This window comes from Lagenorhynchus albirostris, chromosome 1 (genome assembly GCF_949774975.1).
Source record: "Lagenorhynchus albirostris chromosome 1, mLagAlb1.1, whole genome shotgun sequence".
Taxonomy (NCBI): domain Eukaryota; kingdom Metazoa; phylum Chordata; class Mammalia; order Artiodactyla; family Delphinidae; genus Lagenorhynchus; species Lagenorhynchus albirostris.
This window is the reverse complement of record NC_083095.1, coordinates 29,475,613-29,493,031: the sequence shown is the minus strand read 5'-3', so window position 1 is coordinate 29,493,031 and position 17,419 is coordinate 29,475,613. Positions and strand designations below refer to the sequence as shown.

At 45.1% G+C, this 17,419-nt stretch overlaps 1 protein-coding gene and 1 pseudogene across 8 annotated transcripts in view; both read left to right on the top strand.

Annotated features, from left to right (window-relative positions):
• Positions 1 to 438: 438 nt before the first annotated feature.
• DCAF4 (DDB1 and CUL4 associated factor 4) overlaps positions 439 to 17,419 on the top strand; it is a 41,330-nt gene continuing 24,349 nt past the window's right edge. For 6 of the 8 annotated variants that reach the window (XR_009538917.1, XR_009538918.1, XR_009538913.1 and 3 more), the window contains exons 1-5: positions 439 to 601; positions 13,470 to 13,570; positions 13,969 to 14,126; positions 14,805 to 14,887; positions 16,064 to 16,166. Coding sequence is in view for 3 of the 8 variants with exons in the window: in XM_060139926.1 (XP_059995909.1) it covers positions 14,076 to 14,126; positions 14,805 to 14,887; positions 16,064 to 16,166 (237 nt within the window). In the remaining 5 variants the exon portion in view is untranslated. Of the gene's footprint in view, positions 602 to 11,253; positions 11,351 to 13,469; positions 13,571 to 13,968; positions 14,127 to 14,804; positions 14,888 to 16,063; positions 16,167 to 17,419 lie in introns of those variants that run through there. The other 2 variants (XM_060139942.1, XM_060139934.1) reach the window with 2 other exon arrangements.
• LOC132527734 (CBY1-interacting BAR domain-containing protein 1-like) lies at positions 1,572 to 3,424 on the top strand (annotated as a pseudogene).

The window sequence follows — 17,419 nt, the reverse complement described above, 5'->3', positions numbered from 1 at the left end:
TCACAACCAAACACGTCACCACCAGTTCAACACGCGTTGCTCTTTCCTCACACTCATCTCAGAGACTCCTTCGACCTTTCCACAACACAATCTTTCCTCGTCTCTAAGTAACAGTTTTAAAGGTAGGGATCTTCAGCGGCGAGAGGGCTTCCCTGTCAACCGGGTTGGACACAGAAAATACCCGGTGCTGGGTGGGGTTCCCACCGCTAGAGAAGAGGTAGCCTCGGAGCTCCCGGGGTCCGAACTCAGCCTCCGGCCCCGCCCCGGCCCTGCCCTCAAGCGCGCCCGGCCCCGCCCCAAACGCGCCAAGCCCAATCAAGCCTACAGCCGACTCGCTGCATCGTCACCAGGCCTGGGCGGAGCCGAGCTCCCAATCCCTTCCCCCTCCCTAAGATCCGCCCCATTGGCGTAGACAGTCAGAAAACGCGTCCACTGAGAAGGAAGGGGTGGCCGCCACGGCCCTATCCGCTGAGACAACGCGAGAACGGACACAACTAACTGGCAGATTCTAGACCTCGGTCTTTCCGCGTCCTTCTACGCTTCGCTCCCACTCTTGCCGATCCTGCGCCCGAGGGAGAGCCGAAAAGGCCCTTCTGATCAAGTAAGTCTACGCTGACTGAAGTACTGTTGGCGTTGGTCCAGGGGCGGCTGCTGCTACCCCGACAGAGCTCGGGGTGGGATGGGGGTCGGGGGAAGGCCCGAGAAAGGGGCGGGGAGGAGCCGAGCACGTGGAACGCCGGCACGACCCTGGCGTGGGTGGCTGGTTGGGCCGGCGAGCTCCGGCTGTGAGGGAGGAATCGGTGGGCGGGTGGAGCTCGCGCGTCTTGTCGGATCTGCCGCCGTAAAGACGGGGGGAGGGGGACCCCGAGTGTCACCGCTCCGTGTCCGCCCTGAAGGAGCGTTTTTCTAACTCCTGATGTGAAGTTGCCACCCAACACCTGCCAGTGGCTGGACTGCGGGCCCTTGGTGGCGGCTTACCTGAAAGTTGAGGTTGAGGTTGATTTTTTCAAACAGGTCAGCATAACAGCTAACGCAAGCGCCTCGTGAGTGCTTAGGCACTGCCACCTGCTTTACAGGCATTAACTAAGCTTTCCATACACCAGCCCAGTGAGGTAGGTGGTAGTGTAATACCTCCGTCAGACGCAGAAGAGCCCTAGTGAGGTTGTTACTTACCCGAGGTAACTCGCGAACTAGTAAAGTGACGGAGCCGTGGGATGAAGCCAAGCTTCCCGAGGTAACCTCCACACCGAGTTACGGTAGCGACAAAGCCACGCCTTCCACTCTAGCGCTCGCCGTGTCCAGGAAGCCTCGTCGTCTCCCCAGTTATCCTTAGAAACCATGACACCCCGTCCCCCTGGACGGGCGTGGTGTGGTCCACAGACCTTGGCAGACGCAGAAACAGCCCAAAGGAAAGAAGACTGAGGCCACTGCTTCCTGGAGGAAACAAAAGTCCAGAGCTCCACACTCCAGTTTTAAATAACGGTGGAGATTGTAGTTGAGGTGGTGTCCTGGGGCCGGACCAGCAGGGGTGGAATGCCGTTTCCCCCACGCAGTGTGTCTTTCGGGGCACCATGCTTGGCCCTCTAAGCTTCCGTTTCCTCATTTGTGAGGTAGAGTTTTAAATAAACGCCGACGCAGGGTGGCCACGGCAAGCCCCCTGTGGAGGCCATTTTGTGTAGGGCTTTTCAAACCAGTGGCGTTAGCGTTTTCCACGCTGCAGTCCAGTATCCTTTATAATCCCCATGAACCTGTCGCTGGATATTTAGGATGTGCCTCACTCATAAATGGTATAGTACTGCTGTAGTAGAAAATCTTTTTTTGTTTGGGGGATATAATTCATATACCATAAAATTCTCCGTTTAACAGTGTACGTACGGTTTGGCAGGTTTTGTAGAATATTCGCAAGGTCGTGCGACCATCTTATTCCAGAACATTTTCATCACCCCAAAAATAAGCACTGTGGCCCCGGCGCGGCCTAGGCCGAGGCATTGTTAGGCTCCAGGCCCGGGGCCACGGGCCACGTGCTCGGCAGGATGTTGAGGCGGCTGCTCGGGTGCGAGCAGTGGAGCCTCCGCTCCGTGCTGAATTTCGGCTGTGGGCCGCAGCCGAGACCGGGCCCACCTCTCACAGAGGCCGGGAGGGAGGCTGCCCACCACCCCACAAGCCTGAGGCCCCCAGGCCGGGCCTTTTCTGGGTGGCACCGGCAGAACTTGGCGGCCAGGCCCAGAAGGGCGTCTTGTGGGAGGGGAAGGAAGCGGTACCCGGAAACTGGGCCGCTCAAACCGGAAGCAGTTTGGAGAGCTGTGCCAAGTCTTCGGCGCGCCTGCGCAGAAAACTGCCCGGCTGGGAGGCAGAGCCGACTCTCCTGCGAGAGGGTCTCCACAGAGACCCCAGATTTGAACAAGGGCCGGAAAAACCGCTGGGGAGTGTGCCGAACTTAAGGATTATCGGTGTGCCACCACAGTTGAGACTTGCGGCCGAAGGAACCATAGTAGAAATTAAACGGGATGACCTTACAGCGACATCAACATCAAGGAATGGAGAAGCTAAGCAGCTACGTGAAGTAGAAAGGACAAGTCAGCACATCCATCCGCTGGACCTGTTATTTCATGGCGAACCCACTTACAGAGAGCTACCCTGGATGCTGTGCAAACAACGCTCATCTGGAGGAAACTGCTGGCAGTTTTGAAAAGCAGAAAGTAAAGGATATAAAGACTGTATTTTCAGAATTTATCACTACTGAAATGCTATTTCAGAGCAAAGCTTCAGAGGTATACACTGGTGCCTACCAAAATATACAAAAGATTGATGAGATTTGAGGTTTTCAGAAGCTCTTGGTATTCACCCGATTATCCATCTCACTTGTATATTGTAAGAGCAAATTCAGAGTTGCCTTTTCAGAGATTTTTTTAGCTAAGTGTCTGCAACAGGACAGGTGTCCACTTGTGGACTAAGGGGATCAGCAAGAAGAAGATGAATTAGACATTACAGAAGAAGAAAATTAATTTTCCTCAGTACATGTCTCATTTCCATTTTTATCTTAATATGACTCAGAATTCAGGATTGCTGAATTATAAAACTTTATTCTGGCTTGCTATGCTAAACATCAAAATGGAATGCTACTGAAAATAGGGGAGAAAAATGGAAGGATATGTATGCTGATCCAAAATGAAGGTTTTAAAAAATATTACACAGCCAGTCATTTCAACTTCCTACCTAGTGATATATGATCTTTTTGTATAACTCCCACACTTTTTTTTTTTGAGATTATGGGTTTCAAAGTATTTCATATTAATGTACTGTACCTGCTTGGGAGTCCTATAGTAAAGTAGATATCAAAAACCAAAAGATCTACCAATTCCATTTAGCTTCTTCTAGACTGACTCTGCAAAAGGATCCTATCTAGTCATTTTGATTAAATATAAATTCTATCCCATGAAGCTTTAAATAAAAAGACAAGTTTTCTTTTCTTGAAAAAACTTTTACTGAAACATGAAGTTTCATCATTTGATCTGTAAATTTACCTTTCAACAAGTGTATAATCAAACAGAATAAAGGAAATATGACACCAATATATCCATGTTTTACAAATGAACAAAGCATAAATTTTAGTTTAGAGTCACATTCAACTTGATTCTGGCTTTAAAACAAAACTGCTGTCATACTCATAGAGTACAGACTTGCGGTTGCCAGGGGGGAGGGGCGGGGGGAGGTTGGGGTTAGCAGGTGTAAGCTGTCATATATAGAATGGATGGATAAACAACAAGATCCTACTGTATAGCACGGAGAAGTATATTCAATATCCTATGATAAACCATAATTGAAAAGGATATTTAAAAAAGAATATATATGTATAACTGAATCATTTTGCTGTATGGCAGAAATTAACACGTTATAAATCAACTATACTTCAATTTAAAAAAATTTTTTTAAACTGTTGTCATACTAAAGTACTATAAATGGTACTACAGCCTTTGGAAAGCTAGTAATTTGGTGGAATGTTTTCTAGAAAAACATAAACTAGAACACATGGAACACCATAAATCATTTAAAATTCTATAAAAATTTTTCTAAGCTGCCACCTAGATAATAAAAAGATATAACAGTTATTCTTGGAAACATAAAACAATTTAATCAGAGTCTTTATCAACTCATGTGGGGTAACTGGAAAAAGCAATTATTCATAACAGAAAAGTAGACTTTCGAGAAGCTATAAAAAAAGGACCTGAACCTTTATACTCCCTGTTCTGTAACCCCTCTTCCTTCAGCACCTGGAAAACCATTTCTCTCTTTCTCCCTCTCTGGATTTGCCTATTCTGGAGATTTCATATACATCAAATAAATAATACAGTGTGTGGCCTTTTGTGTCCCACTTCTTTTATTTAGCATAGTGTTTTCAAGGTTCATCCACATTGTAGTATGCCTCAGTACTACATTCTTTTTGTGGCTGAATAACATTCTGTTGTATGGATGTGCTATATTTTGTTTATTGAGTCATCAGTTGATGGAAATTTGGATTGTTTACACTTTGGGGCAATTATGAATAATGCTGCTATGAGTACTACTGTCCAGATTTTTATATGGCCATATGTTTTCATTTCTGCTGGATTTTGCTAGGTCATATGGTAACTCTATGTCGAACCTTTTGAGGAACTGCCAAACTTTTCCAAAGTGACTGCAGCGTTTGCGTTCCCACCAGCAGTGTATGAGAGTTCCAATTTCTCCACATTCTCACCAATACTTGTTATTTGTGTTAGTTTTTTTTTTACTATAACAATCCTGGTAGGTATAAAGTGGTATCTTATTGTGGTTTTTATTTTCATCTACCTATTGACTAGTGATGAGCATCTTTTCGTGTTCTAAGTGGCCATTTGTATATCTTCGAAGAAACGTCTTCAGATTTTTTTCCTTATTTTTTAATTGAGTTATTTTTTTCTTGTTGAGTTTATATATTCTGGATACTAGATCCTTATCAAATGTACGATTTAAAAATATTTTCTCCCATTCTGTGGGTTGTCCTTTCACTTTCTTTTTTTTTTGAAGTGAATGGTGTTGCTTCTTTTTTTAATTTATTTTATTTTTGGCTGCATTGGGTCTTTGTGGCTGCGCGCGGGCTTTTCTCTAGTTGTGGAGAGCGGGGCCTACTCTTCGTTGCAGTGCAAGGCTTCTCGTTGCTGTGGCTTCTCTTGTTGCACAGCACGGGCTCTAGGTGTGCGGGCTCAGTAGTTGTGCCTCGCGGGCTTAGTTGCTCCATGGCATGTGGGATCTTCCCGGACCAGGGCTCAAACCCATGTCCCCTGCATTGGCAGGTGGATTCTTAACCACTGCGCCACCGGGGAAGCCCCCTTTTCACTTTCTTGATAGTGTGTTTGCACAAAAGTTTTTACTTTTGATGAAGTCTACTTAATCTATTTTTTCTTGTGCTTTGGGTGTCATATTTAAGAAACCATTGCTTATTGAAAGTTCATGATGATTTATACCTTTGTTTTCTTATAAAAGTCTTATAGTTTTAGAGCTTGAATCCATGAGTTAATTTTCATATATGATGTGAAGTAGGGATCGGATTCATTCTTTTGCAGGTGAGTGTCCAGGTGTCCGAGCAGTTGAAAAGATTATTTTTTTCCCCACTGAATGGTCTTGGTCAAAAATCAATTGGCATAGGTATATCGGTTTATTTCTGGACTCTCAGTTCTACTCCATTGATCTATGTTGCTATCCTTGTGCCAGTACCAGTGTCTTGATTACTGTAGCATTGAAATTGGAAAGTGTGAGTCCTCCAACTTTGCTTTTTTTCCAAGATTGTTTTCACTCTTCTGTGTCCCTTGCATTTCCATATGAATTTCAGGATCAGCTTGTCGATTTCTCCAAAGATGGCAGTTGGAATTTTGATAGTGGTTGCGTTAAATCTGTACATCAATTTGTAGACCATGTTAAGTCTTCCAATCCATGACATGGATGTCTTCCCATTTATGTAGGTCCTCTGTAATTTCTTGCAACAATGTCTTATACTTTCAGTGTACAAGTTATGCACTTATTTGTTAAGTTCATTCCTAAATACTTTATTCTTTTTGATGCTAATGTAATGTCATGCTATTGTATGGTTTTGTATTAATTTCATTTTTAGATTATTCATTGCTAGTGTATAGATGTACAATTGATTTTTTTATACATTATTTATTTATTTATCTTTGGCTTCGTTTGCAGTGTGCGGGCTTCTCATTGCGGTGGCTTCTCATTGTGGAGCACAGGCTCTAGACTCACGGGCTTCAGTAGCTGTGTCACTCAGGCTCAGTAGTTGTGGCTTGCGGGCCCTAGAGCGCAGGCTCAGTAGTTGTGGCACCTGGGCTTAGTTGCTGCGCAGCATGTGGGATCTTCCCAGATCAGGGCTCGAACCTGTGTCCCCTGCATTGTTAGGCGGGTTCTTAATCACTGTGCCACCAGGGAAGCCCTGATTTTTATATATTAATCTTGTATCCTGCAACCTTGCTTAAATCATTTATTAGCTCCAGTAGTTTGTGTGTGTGTGTGTGTGGATTCTTTAGGATTTTCTGTATGTATAACATCATGTCATCTGCCAATAGAAATAGTTTTACTTCTTCCTTTCCTGTTTGCATGCCTTTTATTTCTTTTTCTTGCCTAATTGCCCCTGGCTAGAACTTCCAGTACAATGTTGAGTGGAAATGCTAAGAACAGACATCCTTGTCTTGTTCCTAACCTTAGGAGAAAAGCTTGCAGTCTTTCACTATTACAATGTTAGCTGTGGGGTAGATGCCCTTTATCAAGTTGTGTAAGTTACTTCTGTGCCTAGTTTTTGTCATGACAGGGTATTGGATTTTGTCTGGTGTTTTTTCTGCATCTCTTGAGAAAATCACGTGGAGGTTTTTCCCCTCATTTATTCTGTTAATATGGTGTATGGCATTGATTGGTTTTCCTATGTTGAACTTGGGGTAAATCCTACTTGCTCATGGTGTATTAGCCTTTTTATATGCATCTAGATTTGGTTTGCTAGGATTTGGTTGAGGATCTGTGGCTGTGTCCATAAGGTAGGTTGATCTATAGTTTTCTTGTCTTGTGATACCTCTGTCTGGTTTTGGCAACAGAGGACTACTAGCTTTAGAAAGTGAGTTGGAAAATTGTAGTAAATATCTTGCATATAATTCTTACAACCTTTTGGATTATTTTCTTCATATCTATTCCCAGAAGAAGGCATGTACATTTAAATTACTTGATAATTATTGCTCAGTCATTTTCCAAAAAGTTAAATCATGGTTGTTTATTTGTTTGAGATTAACATTGTCTTTCCAGAATAATGGTCTCTTAGAAATTATTATTCTTTATCCTTCAAGTACTTGAAAGCTTGTGTAAAAGGCAAAGCCAAGCTCAGCCTACACAACACATTTAATGTCTGTGCCTGGCAGAGTGGCTCCAGAGGAGCTGGGATTCAGCATTTCACCCCGACAATTATAATGGAGCGCTCCCTGTCTCGAGCAGGGTTTCCTAACCTCAGCACTATCGGGGGCTGGATAATTCGTTGTAAGGTGCTGTCCTGTATTGTAGGATGGTTAGCAGCATCCCCGGCTTCTACCCGCTAAATGCCATAGCAGCCCACCCTTCCCTGCCGCCAAGGTGTGGCAAACAAAAATGTCCCTGGACATTGCCAGATGTCCCCTGGTGGGTGAAATTGCCCTTGGTTGAGAAACACCAATCTAAAAACTGATTGTGCTGACTTCATATTACTGTCCAATAAAATTGTCTCAATTTTGAATTTTAATCTTTGCTATATATATATATTTGGCTTTGGAGCCACATTTGTCTCACTCTGTTACCATGTGCTGGTGACTTTCAAATCTATATCTTTAGCCTCATTTTCCCTCTGAATTCCCAGACCCCTATTTACAAACATCTTGAGATTGGTTTGTTCAAAATCAGACTTACTGTCTTCATTCCCCAAACAGCTCCTCCTCCTTGTCTCTCAGGTCAGAACACTACCAGTTATTCATTTATCAGGTTTCAGCTGCTCTCTCTCCACCTCTCCCATGAAACTCACCTCCTAAATCTTTATAAATTCAGGGTTCTCTATCCCAAGTATCACTTCCATGTTGGTGGGTTCATGTAACCTGAGTTGCTACAGCAGTCCTTAACTTCCAACTTATTCCCTCCACCGCTGCCTTTCTAAAATGCAGGTTTAGTCATGTTACTCAGCGAACTTACCAAGCACCCAGAGACCTCAGCATCTGACCCTGCCTGCCTCTCTAGCCTAATCTCCCAGCCCCTGTACTTTAGGCTGTGGCCATACCAAACTGCTTGCAGGCCCCTCACTCTGCCAACCTTGCCTGACAGACTGGGTTCAAACTCACTCTCCCCTCTGGCTCTTGCATTCAGAGCCATCACTCCCTTCTCTCCCACTGCAGTGCCTGCACCTGTGCTTGTGTGAGGTGGTGGTTTAGAAATATTGTCTTTGGCCAAAACCAGCACTCACCATTTATTTCATTATTTACCATGTCCTTCTGATAGTGCAGTGCTCTACTGAGGACAGTGGTGCAAGTGGGCCAATGGCCCTGCCTCCTAATGGGTGATCTGACGCCTTTGACTCGCCGTTACCTATGCTTTTCCACTATTCATGCATCATTTCATAACTAAAGCAAACTGGAATCATGTACAGAATGTGCAATCTAAATAAGTTTTCTTTTTTTGTAGAGTTGGTTGGTAATAATGATAATCTTATGTCAGTATGGCTTATTTTTCTTACCAGTTTTCTTATCACCATCCATACATACGTATTTCCCTTCCTGTGCATAGTGCCTTTAACCTGTAACGTAACTAATTAATAAATACAACTTTATTCTTTGTCTGAGGCTTAAGATAATTGATCCAAAGGGAAACCTATGCATGTGGTATTCAGGAGCCATTAAAGTGGTTGCTGAGGAAAATGAATAAAATTATTATATTTTTGGATGGGGATGGGGCAGTGGTAGAATTTCAGAGAAAGGAAATACGGATAGGTGAAAGAGCATACTAGGAACTAGGGAGAGATCATCAACTCGCTTTGGAACATGGTCTGTGAAAGTAGACAGGAGGCAGCCTTTTTATAAGAACTTGATGCTATGTTAGAAATGAAACGGTGTTTGCAGGTGAGATTGTATTAAGTATAAAATGAAGAGGATCTAGGACAGAACGTTGTTAAACACAGAGTGGGTGACCCCAGAGAAACTAGAGAAGGATGAACTTGACAAGTATGAGGAGAACCAAGAGAAAGATACTCCAGAAACCTAGGGAAGGTGAAGCTTTGTGGTGTCATGTGTTGTAGGAATAAGGGCTAAAAAGAGACCACTAACTTTGGCAAGTAGGTGATCATTAACCTCAGCAAGAGCATTTTAGCAGAACGGTGAGGATGGAGGAGGCCTGACTACAGTGAGTTGAAGAATGATTGGAAAATAAAGAAGTGGAGTGTGTACATATAGACCATGCTTCCAGAACATTTCTGTTCCTTTTGGGTTGGAAGTGGAGCACATACAAATGAAAAACCTGAGCGTGTTTATATGCTGAGATAAGGAGAGGGGGAGATTGATTAAACATATATGAACACAGATGTCTGCAGAGTTTGAGAAGGAAATGAGATCAACAGCCAGGAGGGATGGGTTTGCCTGGAAAAGGCACAGGGACACCTGTTTCTCCAAGACAAAAAAGAAGATGATAAGAATTAGTAAAGGCAGGCCTTTGTGGAGGGGATGAAAAAGAAGTTGGGGGTATTCGTACTGGTAACATCTCTCTTCTGGGTGAGGTAGGGAGCTATGCTGTCTACTAAGTGTGACTAGGAGGAAGTGGGAAGGGATTTTAGGAGAGTGATAACACCCTGGATTGTTGGGAGTGAATCAGACTAGGAATAAATAAAACTAGGTCAATTTAGAATGTCCCAGAAGAGGATGAAAGTGAGACATTTGTGATGACTCCAAGTCGGCATGGCTATATTGATGAGCTTTAGTAGTGCTTATTCATTCTGGCAGAGGACTAGAGAGTGGCTGGTTAAACTAATCCAGGTTGTGGAGTCTGCTTCCCACTGACTCTGAAGCAGGCAAATCAAGGACTGCGTTACAGAATTCATGAAATGTTTGGTTAAGTACTATACTCATTAAATATCTCTTCCTTTGTATCGAATAGCCCCAACTCACAATCATAGGTTGACACAGAAGTCATTGGGTAAATACTGAATTCTGGAATGTAGGTCCAGACTTCTGGTGCTCTGTTTGATGCTAACAGGCACTTCCTACTCAAAAGTAGAAGTTGGAAAATAAAAGCAAATAGATTTTCTAATCTATTCTTTGGTTGCATTCAGCCCTAGAAATTTTTTTCTAATTTTGTTAACGGCATTTGAATATACTTTTAATGTGTATTCGGTAAGATGTCACAGTGTCTCCACTGAGTGGGGAAAGGATCACCAGGTGTTGGGAAAGCATGAAACTCACAGCAGCTGGTCTGTGTACTACAGTTCAGTCTCTTTAAGAATTCCTAATGTGATTCCCAGTGTTAAAACAACTGATGATTTGATGAGTAAGTGATAAATTCAGGCCATACAAGATAAGACTTGAAAAAGCCACTCAAAATAGTTATGGCAACATCAGTGTCTTTAAGACATCATTCCTTATTTCAACAAATGCATGTGCACATCCTTCCCTTTAACAGCTAGTGTACTTCAGGAAACTAAAACACTCTCTAAATCACATTGAGAAGTCACATGCCACTGGCCCCATTTAATTTGTTCACAATTTTTCCTGCTTGATACTGAAACCGAGGAAGAGGTAGTGTTCACGATTAACTATTCTCTATGAACAGGGATGTGGGTGGATCAAAAGAAAAATTATTATATGCTCTGGAGTTAATCTGGTAAGGAAAAGAAGACTAGCTTAGGAGGGTTCTCATGCCAGGCTCAGACTGTTGTTGGAAAGTAATTGTGAGTCTGTCAACACGTCACACAGTGACCTGGGGAATGGAGGTTGGCAGGTTGTCGGGCCAGGCATCAGCTGTGAGGTAAGAGGACTGCAGCCAGAGAGATGGCTACAGACGCGTTGGGTTTTATTTGTGTGTCCACCTGGTGGTAGTCCTACAGGTAAGGCTTGGTGGCGGCTTTAATGATAACCCAGGTTGGGCCATCCTTTTGCCTAGTTCTGAGCATGAAGGAACTATCAAGAAGCAAACAGAAGAGAAAGGTGTGCACACATGCATTTGTATGTAATTTTCTTTCTTTTTCTCTTTTAGCAGCTGAAATGCATAAAAGCAGGGGGCAGAGTAGAAGACATGGGAGAAGGAGCCACCGACACAACCCTTGGTTCAGACAGCATGGTCCTAATGAGAGGCAAGTGCTGTTGCCCAGTGTCTTACTAGCGCTGACAGCACCTTCACATGCACATGACTCCCTGGGGGTCTCAGAAAAATGCAGGCTCTGAGGTCGGGCCGACTAGAGTCTGTGCTTCTCACATGCTCCCAAGGGGATGTCTGCTGGGGGCCAGCCTGCCTGCCACACTTTGAGTAGTGAGGAGGTAGCCACACTTGTCTTTCTTTTCATTGTGACCATGACTTCTGGCTGGAGCCTTAGCCACAGGCTTAGAAGTAAACATTATCTGATACAACTGGGGAGCTCTTTCTCCATTTTTTAGTCTTTCTTCTTCTTTTTTTTCAGCCTATGAAAGTAGCTTTCTGGAAACCTAATTTCATTAATTCAGCCTAAATCCTAAGTAAGGCTATATAATATATAATACAATAGAGTATTTAATAAACACAAAAAGGTATAAAGAATAATACAATGAATATTAGGTACCTACCACCCAGCTTGAAAAATAAAACAGTGTATACTTAGGTGAAATCCCCATAATAAATATTTTCCACACTCTACTTATCTCAGAACATGATTCACCCCACCCCACCCCAGGAGAGGATACCTCTTCACAGTTCAGGGCTGCTGACGTGACTTCTGGCCATAGGAAGTCTTTGCACAGCCCTCTCCTCACCAAAGGAGACCCGTATGCCAATTTCAAAAGTCTTTCACACTCCAGATCTCCTTTTAAAATGGACAGATTTCTAGCTATAGGGTCAGAAGATGTCGAATGCCAGTATGCTTCTCTAGAACAGATTAACTCAAACAGAAAAAAAAAAAAGCATCAGAATGTTGTGGAAGAAACAAGGGCTTTGGAATTAGGAAGTCTGGGTTTGACGCTCTACGTTTTCCTGTGTGAAATTGGTCAAGCTATTTAATCACCCTGAGTCACTCTTCGTGTACCATACTTCTCTTGTGAGGTTCGTAATAATGTATGTAAAGGCCCATCAGGCTGCCTGTCTCTGAGTAGGCCCTGTGTATATGGTGGACCTCATGTGGTGCAGAATAATAGGGACTCTGAACCAAAGTCCCCAACATGACCCATACTGTAGAAAGATCAGGACAGGTACTCAGTGTTTGTATGTTTCATGAGGAGAGCCATGGATACTCTTTGGGCCCCAGGCCTTCCCTCAAGAGCGCGTCGTGCAGCAAACTGTGATCTGCACAGCGAGGGAGTCTTGATTCAGCTTGGCAGTCACGTGGAAGCCGGCTGGACAGCCACCTTCCGGGCTCCCTGTGGAAAGAATGGGGCAGCGGTCCTTGGGCTAGAGATGTAGACCTTTGTCATAACCCTTAATCCTTCCTCCGCTTGCTGCTGATCACACGTGAGCTTCCTCAGGAAGCTCTGGGCCGTAAAAAGGGAGAATAAATAATTTTCTCTAAAACTGTGCATAGTTAGTATTTATAGACAAAAGAGAGAGTTCTTTGATTCCTTTAACCTAGTTTTGCAGTTTGTATTCCTTTTGGTGTTATAGGGGGCAGGGGAAGTTCTTAATTTTAAAGTGGATTTTACCAGAATTCTTAAATTAGGTCTTTTGTTCTTTCATTATATCCTTCAGCCTATAATTGCCACAGAAGCTGCTTGTAGCTTTGCAAAATGAGTATTTAAACCATGTCTCTATCCCGGTATTGCTGAGCAAATCACCTCTGTGCCCTGAACCCCAGTTTCTCCATCTGCAGGGTTGAGTAACCAAGTAAAATTTAAACTTTTGTACTGCTGAATCCAATAAAAAATGAAATTCACCTGGCCTTGTAACTACTGTTGAGCTGACAAATGAGCCCAGCTGGTAAAATTCTTATTGGCCAAGATTTCTGTTCTCATTTTCGTCTGGAAAATTCCAAAAGACCTCACAAAATGCTCAAATGAGGAGATACAAAAGAGGAACTACTGTGACCTGCATCCTCTTAAGGATGAGAAACCAAAAACCGTGCCCTAACTTTGGTGTATTTGCAGTAGGTAAACTGCTTCCAAGAAAAAGAGGGGTCAGTGCTCCCCAAGTAATCGAGGGTTGGGGTGAAGGCTGTGGAACTGCAGGACCCCAGAGTCAAAGAATGACTGGGACTCATTGGCTGCAAGTTAACCCTGACTGTGTGTCAACAGGAATAATACAAGGGTACAGCAAAGCCCACAGAGTTCCAGCCACAGCGATGATGAGGCCCCGTCGACCTCCTCAAGCACAGCGGGCAGCTCTTCTGTGCCAGGTAAGGCAGCCTGCTGGACAGGGCTCCTCCGGCCCTGCCTGTGGGGAAAGAGGAAACCTAGTTGTGCCTCGTCATCTAGTTATGTCTGTTCTGGCTGCCCTTCTCCTCAGCCCTGTGTGTCTTCACTTGTGTGTGGGTACACTCCATGTGTGTCATCAGCCCATTCCTGGCTTGGAGGAAATTCTGGGAGCAAATTGAAACAAGAACCGTGATCCTGAGGCAGACAGCTCCCCACAGGACTGAACTGGGCCCGGGATGGTGACTGGCAGCGCTAGCCCACCTCCTGTCCCTCAGGAAAGACCAGCAGCTGTGAGGGGTGGTAGGCAGGCCCCTGGGCTTCTCGCTGGGTGACTCGGTTCACGGTGTTTTAAGTTGGATTTTATTTCTTTTGACTAAAGATCTACCAGGTTATTACTTTGACCCTGAAAAGAAACGCTACTTCCGCTTGCTCCCTGGACATAACAACTGCAACCCCCTCACGAAGGAGAGCATCCGGCAGAAGGAAATGGAGAGCAAAAGGCTGCAGCTGCTAGAGGAAGAGGACAAGCAGGGAAAGGTAGGCTCCACAGCCCCAGGAGCTGCCCTGTCCCCTCCACTCCTGCCAGCATCCACCCACTGCCACAAGGAGGTGCCAATTAAACGCCCCTGTAACCCTCAGCGTAGCGCACTTTAGGAGGGTGGCGTCGAATTTTCCCTGACAGGAACCTGATGAAGAGAATAAGAACAGGCAAGAAATCTCCTCCCACCACCACCTCCCTTTTCTTATTTGCTGGGTTTCATCAGGAATTCTTACATTCTGTCCTTGCCCAGGAGACTGTTGGGTAGCAGCCCAATACAGCCTCTGTAACTGTGTATTTTAAATAGAAAACCAGAGTGTGTGGTTTGGATACAAGGGTTTCTGGTACCCCTTCTGGAGATGAGATGCCAGGACATTTCCGTGATCATGGGGACAATGGAATGGAAAGTCTGGGCCCCACAGTAACCGTAGGTCGAATGGAAAGGGTGTTACAGACCTGAGTGTCCAGTGCCATTCCTGCACTCACTAGCTCAATGGCCTCATCTCCTCAGGTATAAATTGATGGGGGACTTGGAGAGGTGCTGAGCAGACTTCCCATCTCACACATGCTTCCTTGTGATAGACTTTTCCTCTTTCCAAGGAGAGGAGACTAGAATCCTAAAAACATAATTCATTATACAATAACATAAAACTTCACTGAATCTTTCTCTCTTTTAGAAAACAGCCAGGTTGGGATTTAATGCATCTTCCTTACTACAAAAAAGCAAGCTGGGTTTTCTCAACGTCACCAGTTACTGCCGGTAAGATAACGCCTCTTTGTTATGTTTTCTTCATGAATGTTCTTTTCCTATTTCTTATTTCCATGATCCAAGAATTGTCAGGATAGAGCACGTAGCTGCTCCGTGAGGAGTGTTCACAGTTGAGGAGCTTCAGCTCGACAGCCTGCTTCTGCTGCTGAAATCAGCCCTGAGAGAATCATCCTTCCTTTAGAGCCAGGGAGTGAGGAGAGGGGATCTAGGCAGAGAAATTGGGCAGAAATTTCTCAAGATGACTCCTCTTTGTTACTTGTAAATCATTTCTAGTTAAGTAGAAGGTCCTTTAACTTCATCCCGTCAGCCTTCTGCCTCTTTTTCTCCTTCTAATGAGTTGTCACCAAAAAAGGAACGTTAAATGGATGTGTACTAAACTTTAAATACTGGTGATGTCTGATACAGTTCTAACTAAAGCCCTGTGAGATAGGTTGACACTTTCCCCAGGTTCCAGAAGAAGAGACTGAGACTCAGAGTGGAATGATTTGCTCAGGGTAAAGCTAGAAAGCGGGGGGATCTGTCTGACTCCCCAGCCTGAGCTCCTAACCCCTGCATTCTGCTGCCTCCCACTCTACCTGGGCCAGTGAAGAAACAACATGGGTGTGGGTGGTCTACCCAGGGAGGCCCCCTCAGGGAAGGCCAGCCCTGCAGGCAGTGTCAGCCAGGGCAGGTAGGGGTGTGCTTGTCCTGTGTTTCTCTCCTTCTGAGAGGGAAAAGAGTTAAAGGTCTAGTTAGGAAGATCTGTTCTTCACCCTAAAACATGCTCGGTCTTTGGTGGAGAGGAAAAGGAGTAACCGGATGGGCAGCTGCATGCCTGGCTCTTCATGAACTGTGTGCCCTTCAGCAGGTGGTTTCATTTCTCAGGCACATTCTCTTCATCTCAAGAGAACGAGTTGCACTAGATGATCCAATACAAGTCCTTCTAGTTCTGACTTTCTTTGACACTGTGAATGAGCCACCCATTTCTTTGCTTCAGTTTCCCTAAGAGTTCTAAAATTGAGATTCTTTGGGGCCTTGCTCAGCTCCATTGCTGAGATTTAATATGGAGAGAGAGCTGACGAGAGAAGGTGGTCTTCAGGGTGTGGGACAGAGCAGAACCCCTGCATCTTCATGGATATCTAGGTATGATGTCCATACCTCCCCTGCTCCCCTCTTTCTCCTCTGCAGTTTAGCCCATGAGCTGCGAGTGAGCTGCATGCAGAGGAAAAAGGTCCAAATTCAGAGCTCGGATCCCTCCGCTTTGGCAAGTGACCGATTTAACCTGATACTGGTGAGTGGGAGGGAGCCATCTGTAGGTTCCAGAGACATAGTTGCCATCCCCTGGACAATTCGTGGCTTTGCATTTGTTTTCATCAAGCCTGGCTGTGTAGAAGCCACTAGCCATGAAAGCAGGTTTTATGGTTTTAACAAGCATCTACCAGCTACCCATTGGCAGATGCCAAGCTGGCAAGACAGGCTGTGCTGTGACCATTGTCACCCCCACTACAGCTCTGTCATTTGACATTAGAGCCGGGGTCCACACACGCTGACAGAGAACCATCACAAAGTAACCTTCCCATGGGTATGTTGTGTACACAGTTGAAAAGTTACATGGAGGACCAGGGGTTTCTGATCCTTTCCATACTGGACAGGATTTGGTGGCCAAACCTGAAGCACCAGTGTCCTTCAGTAGCAACAGCGTAGTAGTTTCTTGCTTTCTGTCCCTGACCTCAGTAACGGGCCTGCAGGCCATGTCTCTGGGCCTGCACATCCAGCACACCTCCACTGCATCATTTGCGGGGAGCAGAAAATGATCTCTCTGCTTCTGGTTTAGACCCGGACTGGAAGCCAGGGGGCAGAGAAATGTTGGCAGAGGACCAGAGGGTCCACTGCAAATAGAAGTAGCCAGACCTCTCAGCTGGACTGGCAACTCCTGGAGGCCTTCCTGGAGGCTGAGGGACAGCCAAGGAGAGTGAGAGAAGGACACAAAATAGAGAGCCAAGGAGAGTGAGAGAAGGACACAAAATAGAGAGCCTCAGCCTGGTGGTCTACTGACAGGACTGGAGGCTGAGGCTACGGAATTTACCCTTGAGGTCCTGCCCCAGGACCTCTACAACAGAACCCTTCACGTAAGGAGTGTCAGGGGCCAGGACTCATGTTTTCTCCTGTGTTTGGGGAACAGTTTGACCTGAATCAAGTAGAATACTTTCTTGTGGTGGGTTCCCCTCAGGAGCCCCTTCCCTGGGGTTCTTCAGTAAACCGGGTGGGGACAGTGGAGATCACTGCACCTGCTGCTTAGCGTGGCCTGAGCACCTGTTCTTCATACTTTGCGTGCTGGTGTTTGGAAGACCCTCCCCATGATCCAGAGTTACGATGACTGGATGGCTGGTGTGACCCAGAGGGGTGGGAAGGGCAGTTTGTCACCCAGGGATCAGAGTTTTCAGATCTGACTCTAGTCACTGGTAATGATTCTTCAGGAATATAACTGTTCTTGCCAAGTAAACTTGCAAAGTGAGTGTGTTTTCACCAGCGCCCAAACCCATG